At 34.4% G+C, this 12,523-nt stretch overlaps 1 protein-coding gene across 1 annotated transcript; it reads left to right on the top strand.

Annotated features, from left to right (window-relative positions):
* Positions 1 to 713: 713 nt before the first annotated feature.
* Positions 714 to 12,191, top strand: rcl1 (RNA terminal phosphate cyclase-like 1). Its single transcript, XM_026243364.1, has 9 exons — positions 714 to 951; positions 1,767 to 1,838; positions 1,935 to 2,110; positions 2,904 to 2,978; positions 3,114 to 3,238; positions 4,030 to 4,155; positions 4,334 to 4,490; positions 10,610 to 10,713; positions 11,884 to 12,191. Exons 1-9 carry the CDS (start codon positions 714 to 716, stop codon positions 12,035 to 12,037), a joined length of 1,227 nt encoding a protein of 408 aa, XP_026099149.1. The 3' UTR covers positions 12,038 to 12,191.
* The last annotated feature ends 332 nt before the right edge of the window (positions 12,192 to 12,523 follow it).

Raw genomic sequence — 12,523 nt, 5'->3', positions numbered from 1 at the left:
AATGTTTGGGGAGGGGGTAATTTAAAGGAGTTTAACATAAGGCAGCAACATAACTAAATGTTAAAAAGAATTAAGGGGTGTGAATACTTTCAGAAGGCACAGTATGTTACTGAGCACATACTAACCTGAGTTCACAAATATTTTTAATAAATGTCATATTTGTGCCTTTAAATTGTATATTTTTTATTTTTCCCCTTGATTTTTGTATTTTGTTTTGGTTTCATAAAATGATGTTTAAAAAAATTATGAAAAAGCACTGATTAATTTGAAAATATCTTATGTACTATGTATGTGATGTCACTTTTCCAAACAAATAAAAGTTTAAAAAGTATCCACCAATGCCTAACTGTAAAATCTTTCATTTTAACATTGACAAATAAATGCAATCAAATCCAAACAAATAATCTAGTATTAATATTAATGATACAGCTAGTAAATATCTAATCTTACACATGTTTATATGTAAATATTTGTAATAAATATGCAAATATTTATTATATGTGTTTTTTATATTGTTATACTTTTAAATGTGCTTTTGTTTATTTATTTTTTTCATTTTAATATATATATATCCACATTTTTAATTCATTCTAAAGTTTATGTAGCATGATAAGAATGCATATATTAAAATGATTTAAAATGCCTTTCTACAGTTTATCTCCATTCTAAAGCGTCCAATCAGAGAAAGTTGGACTAGTCGCCCTCTAGTGGTCATGGGATGTAACGTCATCTTTTCGCCTTCGCCTTCGCGTTTGTTGTATGTTTGTCCCTCGCGGGCTCCCGTAGCACTGTCTTTGGGTCCAGCTCGCAGTAGAAACACGTGTGTTGTTCACATCATGGAGTTTGAGGGCTGCAACTGCTTCAGACAGAGACTCGTGTTGTCCACACTGAGCGGAAAACGAGTGAAAATACGAAACATCAGATCTAAAGATGACAATCCCGGCCTGCGAGGTGCGTTTATATCACAACAACACACATCAGACGTGACGTAGTATCTAATCAATCAACACCACAGCTCTTAATCGCCATCAAAACATCTATGAATGCATTATATGAAGTATATTATCATTATTCAGTCGTTTATTTACATCACGTTGTCGTGTTTGTCAATCAAATTATGATCCCCTCTCTGATTCAGATTACATATTTCTCGTTTTAAAAAAATGCATTTCATACACATGTCCAGTTCATGTTTTCTCTTGTTATTCATTTAAGTTGTTTACCATTTTGTATTCTATTTATTCTTTTTATTGCATATCCAAGTTATGTACTTGTTTGTTTGTTTTTGTCATTTTAAACTCTTTATTTTAGCCTTTTAGTTTATTTTCAAAGTAAAATAAGTTACTGCTACTATGTGTGTTAAAATGGACGTGTGTTTAATTGTACTTTTTCTTATAATTAAAACAAAAACTTGACTGTGAATTTATTTATTGATTTACTTGTATTTTTTAGATTCTCAGAATTTTTTTATACTTAAAATTCACATAATTTTAGTTATTGATCCACTTGACTACACTATCCACCACAACTCATTGTATGACATTTTAATCTTGTAAATAAATACATTATAAAAAAATTATATTTGACCACAGTCACAGCCCTTTCAGCAGAAGCCTTCAGTATCAGCAGCTTCAGGCTTGAATGTCATCAGTTTCTCATTTGAATGCTTTATTTTAAATCTTGAATTTTGAAGTGTTTCATCAGTTCTAGCTCTGCTGATGAAGATTTAGTTTCAGTGTTTCATTAGTATCTTTTGTGTTGGTCAGATTTTGAAGCGAGCTTCATCCGGCTCCTTGACAAAGTGACTAACGGCACCAGGATCGAGATCAACCAGACGGGTGAGTCCTAGTGAACACTGATCGATCGATCGATGGATTGATTGACAGGTGTGTTGGTTGTTCTCTGATGTCGTGTGTGTGTGTGTGGATATGCAGGAACGGTGTTGTTCTATCAGCCGGGTTTGCTGTACGGTGGCTCCGTGGAGCACGAGTGTAACGTCCAGCGCTCGATGGGTTATTATCTGGAGGCTCTGCTCATGCTGGCTCCGTTCATGAAGACGCCGCTCCGAGCCGTGCTGAAAGGCGTCACAAACGACCCCACAGACCCATCAGTGAGAGTTTGCACATTCATCTGCATTTGACCTCTCACCTTTAGTGCCAATTTGTCATTTTAAAGTTACAGTTCACCCAAAAACATTGTCCCGAACCAGTAAGAGTTTCTTTATTCTGCTAAAAGACAAAATAAGATACTTTGAAGAATTGATGTTTTGATTGGTTGCCATTGACTCCCATAGTATTTTTTTTCCATACATTGGAAGCCAGTGGCTGCTGTCAACCGCTTTCTTCTTCTTGATAATATCTTCTTTTGTGTTCTATGGAATAAAGAAACTCATACAGGGGGGTGGGTAGAAAAAATTACATTTCTTTAAATTTTTGTGTGAACTGTACCTTCAAACAGCTCTTAGCTTTGCAACTGAGAATTGTTGTTGATATGAATATGAGGCATGTTTTTAAAGTAGATCTTGTTAAGTAAAAGTCATGCTATTAGCTGCATGGGTTTAAGTAACATCATAACATTCTGTTGTATAATTTTACAATCTTTGCTCTTACAAAATAAACACTATGAAGTAGTTTTGTGCAAAAGAAAAGGGAGTTAGCATAAGAGCAAGGTGAAATATATACATCTGGAAACTAAACAAGGTATAAAGTTTATAATCTTTTAATAAAGAGTTTTTGTTTTTTGTTTTACTTTTAGCCAGATCTTCCTACTTTTTCATCAGAATCCAGCATCAGTCGACTTTTATTCTTTGTATTGAGTTGTGCGTGTGGTAATACTATAGCGATCACATTTGATTCTTCTGCGTTGATGTCTAATTATCTGTATAATATGCCCATGTTCTCCAGGTGGATCTTCTGAAGGTCACTGCGATTCCTTTGATGACGAAGTTTGGGATTGATGGAGACGGTCTGGAAATAAAGGTCTGTCAGTCCATTATTTGACAGCCACCTTAGTTTCCCAGTGAATGCATGAACTGATGAAGCAATTGGATTAACACGTGCATAAATGCGTTTGGGTTGTGTGCTAGCGTTAGCGTGTTGATGGTGTTTCTACAGGTGCTGAAGCGAGGCATGGCTCCTGTAGGAGGAGGTGAGGTGCTCTTCACCTGTCCTGTTCGCCGCTCCATGAAACCCGTTCATCTCACAGAACCCGGAAAAATCAAGAGGATCCGAGGAACAGCGTATCCTTCCACTGATAATAAAACCTGTCCCCAGGAATTCTGACAGTTCTGTCCATAGACGCTGACACAGAACCACAATACAAGTGAAACTTCAAAAATAGCAGTAAAACCGCTTTAAACCTCTTCACAAAGTTACTAAGAGAAACTTTTACTAAGGAATGGGGAGAAATCCTAATCTAAAGAGAAAGGGCGGGGTTAAGATCATTACTATGGATGATGTCATCAAGCTTACTATCTGTGATTGGTTGATAGGGGAGGGGTCACTTATTTAATCAGATAAACATTGTAGGAGGAGTATCATGTTGCCATATTCACATCAAGAGTTTAAAATAAAAATGTTGCCATTTCCAAATAGAGTTTAAAATGCAGATTTAGGACCTGGTTTTTATGGCAACCCATATATGCCACTGCATAATTTAATTTTAATAATGGCAACTTTTTTTTTATCTTACAATTGACTTTTTTTCTCGCAATTGTAAGTTTATATCTTGCAATTCTGAGAAAAAAAAATATAATTGTGAGATGAAAATTTGCAGTTACCTTTTTATCCTTCACTAAAATGCTTTGTGAAATACTCTTAGAGCAAACATTTAGAGACTCCCATCATTTCTCCTAAAACAGAAAATTAGCAGCTACTATTTGTCGTAAGATGTTTTTGTGAATATGGCTCCAGTTTTTGAGTTAAATATTAACCAGTGAAATCAAAGCAGGGTCATCTATCCTTCGAGTGTTTTTCGTCTATGTCTATTATCACTGGTGTCTAGTGTTGATCTTTGACTGGCGTGCGTCAGGTTCTCGGTGCGAGTTTCTCCTCAGATGGCCAACAGGATCGTGGACTCGGCCCGGAGCATCCTGAACAAATTCATCCCGGATATTTACATCTACACCGACCACATGAAGGGAGCCAGCTCTGGGAAGTGAGTCGCTGCAGTCGGTCTGAGCCGATGATTGTCAATGATTAAGGGTTTTTTATTAAACATTGGAGTGGAGTTGTGAAGCAGATTCGATGAAGTTATCATACACCCCAGAAACGGCTCCGACGCCACACTGATCTGGTGCTAGTGAGCAGTGAGTAAGAGGTTGTGTTGTGTGCAGGTCTCCAGGGTTCGGTCTGACGCTGGTGGCTGAGACGGTGAACGGCACGTTTCTGGGCGCTGAGGTCGTGTCCACACCGCAGGGTCAGGGAGATCCGGTGCTGCCCGAGGACTTGGGCAGAAACTGTGCCAAACTACTGCTGGAGGAGATCTACAGGGTGAGCAGAACCAGGCACAAACACCATTGGTGTCCATCATTTGTGGCGACTCTATATAGGCATAATCAATTTCATATTGTCCAATCTGTATTTTCTGTCCCCTACACCAAAACCCAGCCCTCACACAAAACTACAGGCATTTTTAGATTCTCCAAAAAATATTTTGTATTGTTTAAATACTGTTTGCGTTCAATCAATCAACATTTATTAGCCAAGTATGCATAACATACAAGATCATTTTCTGCCAGTATGAGGCATCCCACACACACACACACACACACACACACACACACACACACACTTACAATATTACACGAGAGAACAAAGAAAAAATATGATTTTGGTTCCCCATGGAACACACACGCATTCACACACCTTTCAAACACACAGACATGCATTCACACACCTTTCAAACACACACACATGCATTCACACACCTTTCACACACACGCACACACACACACACACACACACCTCAAACAAACACTATTCACACACCTTTCAAACAAACACACACACTTCAATCAAACACAATCACACACAACAAAAACAAACACACAAAAGGCATTCACAGACACCAAAAAACACACACACACAACGAAACGCATACATTCACACACCTCTAAAACACACACACACATTCACACAACTTTCATATAAACACAAACACACACATTAAATATTTTTGTATTTAAAAAAAATGTTCAGTTTTATAAAAACTATCACATTTACTGAAATTAAAAAAAGAAAATGAAACTAATTACAGTCTTGTTTTGTAAAGTGTTACCAGATATTGTAATGTTGATTCATTATAATTAAACAGAAGCTGTCAATGGAGTTTTTGTTTGAATGGCAGACTGAGACATGACATCATTAATCCAACCAATGGATCGATTTGGGGGCGGGGCTACCTGTTTGTTTGACCAATGAAAGATGAGGGGGTGTTTTAAACTTTTAAAAAGTTCTGATTATTGCTCTGAACCGTGTTTGTCTGCTCATTTAGAGAGTCTTAATGGAAGAGAGGCATGCTGGGAAATAGATGCCTGTCTGTTGCATCTCATTATGAGAGGTTGTTGCATGAGAAAGTGTGTTTTTGTGATTGGGAACGTGTGAGAGAGCCGGTGGGCCGCAGTGATTAGATCTGCTCTGCTGAAGGAGATTACAGCCATCTGACCGTAATCCACTGTAACTCACTGTACTGACACATAAACACTCAGCATACACTCCCTTCATAGTGTGCACACGGGGAACACAAGCTGTGAGGAGTGTGACGTAAGTTAAAATGAGCTGATTCTGTGAGTTCTGGGCTTCAGGGGCGTTATAGGGCGTCTTCTTAGGGCTGTTAATATTTGAAGGCGCTGGCTGATCGAAAACAACAGCCACTGCGTGCATGCTATTCATGCAATTGTGCGTGTGTGTGTGTGTGTGTGTGTGTGTGCGTTGAGGTTAATCAGTAGCTGGTGGTCAGATTCTGTAGTAAACAACTCCTGAATGCAGACCAGTTCTGATTGTGCTGCTGTTAGATGAACTGGAAAACATGATGTGAGTTTATGTTCTCTTTACATATTCAAAATGTAGATTTATTTTTTTTAATGAAAAAAGATGCTTAATTACTGTTAGCATGTTCAGCATGTTATGTTTCTAATGCATTTCTGTGAATACATTTAAACATTCAATGTTGTTCTTATATGAAGGAAAGATTATTTTTTTTATATAGAAAGCCTTATTAGGTCACTGCTAGGCTTATTTCTTTGCTATTAAATTAAAATGTTATTTTAATTTTAATTTCCTTCCTATTACACATGAAATGCTTAAAGGTGCAGTAGGGAACTTTTGTAAAAAAAAATATTTTTTACATATTTATTAAACCTGTCATTATGTCCTGACAGTAGAATATGAGACAGATAATCTGTGTAAAAAAATCAAGCTCCTCTGGCTCCTCCCAGTGCTCCTATTGCCATTTGCAGAAAGTCATGCGCTCCCGGTAAAAATCAACCAATCAGAGCTGTGGTCCGTAACTTTGTTTGTGTTCAAAATGTAGAAAAATGTATATAATAAGCGAGTACACCATGAATCCATTTTCCAAACCGTGTTTTTGGCTTGTCCTGAATCACTAGGGTGCACCTATAATAAGTGTTTATATTCGGACTATTTTAGATTGCTTCGGGGATACCGCGGCGGAGTAACCCAGTATCTTTGTGATTCTTCATAGACATAAACAGAGAGAAGTAGTTCCGGCTACGATGTTCTTCCGCAAGACGCAAGCAGTTCTGTTTATCAACCGCTAGAGCGTCAAAAGTTCCCTACCGCAGCTTTAAATAAGTAGCAAGTAATTAGTATGTTGAATTTACTCCAGCTGCAGTCCACTCTTTGTGAATCTCCCCCACATTTTTGAATGGGTTTTGTTTCACAATCCTCTCCAGGGTGCTGTTATCCCTATTGCTTGTACACTTTTCTACCACATCTTTTCCTTCCCTTCGCCTCTCTATTAATGTGCTTGGACACAGAGCTCTGTGAACAGCCAGCCTCTTTTGCAATGACCTTTTGTGTCTTATCCTCCTTGTGCAAGGTGTCAATGGTCATCTTTTGGACAACTGTCAGGTCAGCAGTCTTCCCCATGATTGTGTCGCCTACAGAACTAGACTGAGAGATCATTTAAAGGCTTTGCAGGTGTTTTGGGATATTAGCTGATTAGAGTGTGGCACCAGGTGTCTTCAATATTGAACCTTTTCACAATATCCTAATTTTCTGAGATACTGAATTTGGGATTTTCCGTAGTTGTCAGTTATAAACATCAAAATTAAAAGAAAAAACATTTTAAATATATCAGCCTGTGTGTAATGAATGAATATAATATACAAGTTTCACTTTTTGAATGAAATTAGTGAAATCAACTTTCTGATGATATTCTAATTTTTTTAGTATGTTATATAATTTTATTTACATTTTTATGTGTATTTCTTTGATTTTGCATGTGTAATGCATAACTTATGAGTCTTGTCTTATGAGCAATCTTTCATTTGCTCTGAATTGTTTTCTTTATACTCAAACATATTAATAACACAAAAGCATAATTTTGCACTTTTATTGTTCACTTGTCAAAATTAAATGCTGAGGATCAGACTACACGAGTTCTGTAATGATTAAGTGGCTTTTCTTCATCATCCAGCACTCCCAGATGTTGTTCGGTTAGTTCCAGCAGTTTTCTGAATGACGCATACTCTTGTTTGTATTGAGTGTGTTTTGGCTGAGCTGTACGGTCACTGACACGATGTGTCCTTGTTTGTGTCAGCGGGTCTGAGAGTGTCAAACACAAGTCTCATCAAGAATCAGAATAATATTTTGCATGAAAAAATGAAGTCTAGCTTTATAATTCACTTTATTTTCATGATAATGAAACGCATTATACCCAAAATGTCTCAATGCAAAAATAATATAATTTTTTTTTTATGTAATTATGAAATTTATTTCATTTCATTTTGGTAAGACATAATAGTATTTAGTCCTATCTGGGCTGAGCCAAAACATTTAGATCAGACTGTATAATCGTTACCAAAAAAAAATGCTTAATCAGTATTAAATGTTGATTTTGATACTTTGATCATCGTTTTTATTTTGTATTTTTTTATGTCGGTTTAGTTTTTGTTTTGTTAATTCAGTTTTAGTTTTTATATTTCTAATGAATAATGAACCTAAATTAGGCTAAATTGTCTTAACGCAGCATATATTTTCTTGTTTCTTAGGGAATGTTTTTACTTTTTTATTTTTATCTACGTTTATTTAAAAAAAGAAATACATTTTTAAAAAATTGTATATGTGTTACAGGGACACCTTAAAATTGTGTTACCTATTACTTTTTATTATTTAATTTAAATGCATTTATCTATCTATCTATCTATAAATGATAAAATTTCATGTAAGTTTTTTTTATATTTAAGTTAGTTTTGGTTAATTTTTATTTAAGTTTTATTTTAGCATATTAAGCTTTCTTTAAGCTTTATTTCAGTTTTTATTTTAATGCATACATTTTTTTTATTTTAGTTTCAGCTTTGATTTTAGTACAAGTTTTATTAATTTTTTTTTATTTGGTATATTTAGTTCTTTCTTTTGGCTCTGCTGCTGATGAAGCATTAATAAATCTTAATGATAATTAATAAATCTGAAACACGTATGCCTGATTCTGAGCACAGATGGATGTTTCTGGAGGTTGTTTTGAAGGATTGACAAAGACGTTCAGTGTGCGGCTTCTCAATTACATTAACATTAACATTCATGCATGCCTTTATCCAAACCGACTTACACTGCAAGTGTTTTCTTAATAAGATCATGCATTTCCTGGAAATTGAACCCATGACCTTGGTGTTGCTAGCCCTTTCTCTAATATTTGTGTTACATGAATACATTAATATTTTATCAGTATAATTCACAAGTTTTCTTCAATTAGATCAGGTGTTACTGCTAAACATACAGACTTTATTCAAACTTTATTTCGTAGATAATTTCATTGATTTTTATTTTTTTTGTAAACATTAAATATTGATTTTAAAAATCTAATTAATAACGTAGCAAAAATTGGTTCTTCATTTGGAAAAAGCAAATCAAGTTGAGCAAGTCTCACCTTCATTAACGTGCGGGGAGCTAAATGTTTGGGACTTTTCCACCGGGCATTATGGGAAAGTTTCCGAGCGTTTCTCATCCATCATGATTCATGAAACAAAAAGTACAGCATTAGACAATCAAATCAGTCCCTTTTCTCAGGACGTGAATGTCTCTTATTGGAGTCTCATTTCTCGGTGAGGTTTGACTTGTTTAAAATCTTTGTAGTGTTTTTATTCTTAAAGCAAATGTAATGTTGCTAAACACGTCTCTGTCTCTTTAAATGAGGACGTACAGTTATGTATTTTAGTTACCTGTCTCCTGCTTGATGTTCTGAGTTTGTTCATGAATGTCGATGGCTCGGACCTTTCTGGGGCTTTTTTTTTTCTTATGTAGGTAATTTTTAAGCCATAATGTATATGTGAGTATGCTAATAACTCAGTACTGTGTAGTACTAGTATGTATAAAAGCTCTATGCTTATTATTTTTTCATATTCATAAACTAAAAGACCTGATTTACTGTTGCAGTTTTGCACATGAAGTGCATTACTAAGCAGCAGTTTATTAGTACTTTTAGTTATTAACATTTGTAATTTTATATTATTATTTGGTTACACTCTATTTTTAGGTTTTCTTGTTAGTGTAATTGTATATTTAAGTACGAAGTTATATTAACTACATATACTTTATGGTTAGGAATAGGGTTTCGTTTAGGGTTTTCATATTTATGTTTATTTTATATGTAATCATGCATAATTAAGTGTTATAATAATAGTAAATACATGTAAAGTGTGACAAAGAAGCCTTAAAATAAAAAAAGTGTTACCTATTACTTTTAATTATTTAATTTAAATTGATTTATGCATTTATTTATATATATATATATATATATATATATATTTATTTATTTATTTATTTTTTTATTTTTTTATTTTATTTTTTATTTAAATAATTAAAATGTATATGTTTTATGAATAGGAGTTTTGTTTTGTTCTTTTTTTTTTTCACTTTTGGTTCGTTGAGATACTATTATAGCTTTCATTAATGTAATAATTAGCTTTTATATTGTTAATTTTTATTCAAATTGCAGTTTTGCCTTTCTTATTAGTTCTTTGTCCAGAGTTTTAATTTTTTTTTGTATTCATTTTTATTTCAAGTTGTTTTTATTAAATATTAAAATTTTTGTTAACTTTGCTATTTTTATTTTAGTATTTCAAGTTTTTATAGCTTTTTATTTCAGTATTTACTTTAATGCACCGATTTTAATTAATTTTAGTTTCTGCTTTTATTTTAGTTCAAGTTTTTTAAATTGTTTTGTATAGTGTTTTATTTTAGTACTTCAAGTTGAACTAAATGAAACAATTTCCTTGTCAGCTAGCTAAAATAAAATAATTTTCAGTTATTGTACAATTTTAGTTTTAAGAGTTTTTTTGATGTTGTTGTAGTTGTTGTTTTATTCAACTGTAATAACCCTGCTTTGACCCCGTTGATTCTGACCTTTATTTTGTTTTCCCCTCTTCCAGGGTGGCTGTGTGGACTCGACCAATCAGAGTCTGGCTCTCTTGTACATGACGTTAGGCCAGCAGGACGTGTCTAAAACACTGCTAGGACCCCTCTCACCCTACACGTGAGCACTCGCATACAATCGTGACATGTTTTTCAGGGATCTGACATCAGTATCACATATTCAAGTTAACATATATTTCAAAAAGTTTTTTCAAATGAGCTTTGGGATGTGTGCAGACCTTCTTTTTTGTGCATGCAATGTTTCACTAGCTTGATGCCCCTCTCAGTGCTCTCTAAACATCAATGGCTCGCTTGCTCTGCACAACCCAACATGTCATAATTCCAGCCAATCAGAGACGAGGCTGTTAAATTCTGATTGGCTGCCTTGACAAACAATCACAACAAATATGAAATTGTGGCAGAGATCTAATCCCATAAACTTAGTGCCGTTTGACACAGATGCTCATATCAGAATTGTCTTTTTCTCAGTGCTAATATTCCTTCTGTCATGTCCTGCTCTACGTTTGTGTCCGGATCCAACGGTTTCCTCTCCGCCGTCATGAATTGTCCATTTTCAGTTATCATGGTACCGGTGCTGTGTGCCTGTCAAGTACAGTACTATGATAACTGAAGATTGACGGTGCCAACACGTGGATCGACTTCTGTGGACTCCAGCTTCAGAAGTGTGCAGGAGATTGATGCTGGAAAATACTTTCAAAATCTTCTTAGATTTGAATCTTGATCAGTGTGATTTTAGTAGCATTGAGATACTATTATAGTATTTATAAATTTTTTGATTATTTTTTATTTTAGTTTATTTATTGTTTTTGTCTTTTTTTTTTGTCTTTAGTTTAAAACTTTTTTTTATTTTATTTAAAAAAAAAAATTATATTTTAGTTAACTATATTAACCCCTCTTTTTGTATTTTTATTAGAATTTTACATTATATTAATGCTGTTTTTAATGTGGTTTTGAATATTTCTTTAGATCAGAAGAATTGTTTATTTTAAACTAGCAATAAATCAGGGATTCCAAAATATTGTTGACAGCCAAACCCCTTGGTCCAAAAACATTAAATATTTTTATAATTTAACAACCTTAATGGTTCTTTAATGTTGGTGGTTAATGGTCACATGACATCCTGGTACATTTATACATTTAAATTTTTTTTTTATTTAATTATTTATTTACATTTTATTTTCAAATATTTATATATATTTAATTTTGTTTTGTTTTTGTTTTTTTAGCATAGTTATAAACCACCATCTAACTCTCACTGTTTTCCATGCAGGGTGGAGTTCCTGAGACACATCCGAGACTTTTTCCAGATCATGTTCAAGATCGAGCAACAGAAAGCTGGAGAAGATGAACAGAAAGGAGGAGAGAAGGTCCTGATGACGTGTGTGGGAGCCGGTTACAGCAACATCAACAAAACCATCAAATAAAGACTTGAGCCTCTCCTTAGGACTGAAGATGTTGTGTTTTATAGTGTTTTGGTATTTTACAGTGGAATGATGACTTTGAGAGGCTTTTTCTGCTTCATAGTGCAATTTCAAATTGAGGTGCAAGTAATAAAAGCATGTGCCGTTTCTTTGCTGATCTCTGCGTTTCTCAAGTGTTTGATATTCTCGAGTCATTCTGCATTTCTGCATCTTTAACTGGCGCTTCAGTCTATCCCACAGAGGTCTTATCTTCTCCAGTCCACAATCATATTTCAGTTCACCTAACTACAACGACAAGGATATTTGCATGATGCATTCACTTACAAAACACACAACTGCTGTTAAAGACTTCATGAAATCAGAACAGCAATTGTAAGGTTGATAATAGTAAAAGCATATTAAAAAGCATGAACATTTCTACAATCGACAATTCAAGCATATCTTTCTTGAATTTTAATACAATTATTCTTTGTTATTCGAATTTCCATC

This window comes from Carassius auratus, unplaced genomic scaffold (assembly GCF_003368295.1).
Source record: "Carassius auratus strain Wakin unplaced genomic scaffold, ASM336829v1 scaf_tig00003102, whole genome shotgun sequence".
NCBI classification, from domain to species: Eukaryota; Metazoa; Chordata; class Actinopteri; order Cypriniformes; family Cyprinidae; genus Carassius; species Carassius auratus.
Note: the sequence above shows the minus strand (reverse complement) of the source record. Positions and strands in the feature narration are given on the sequence as shown.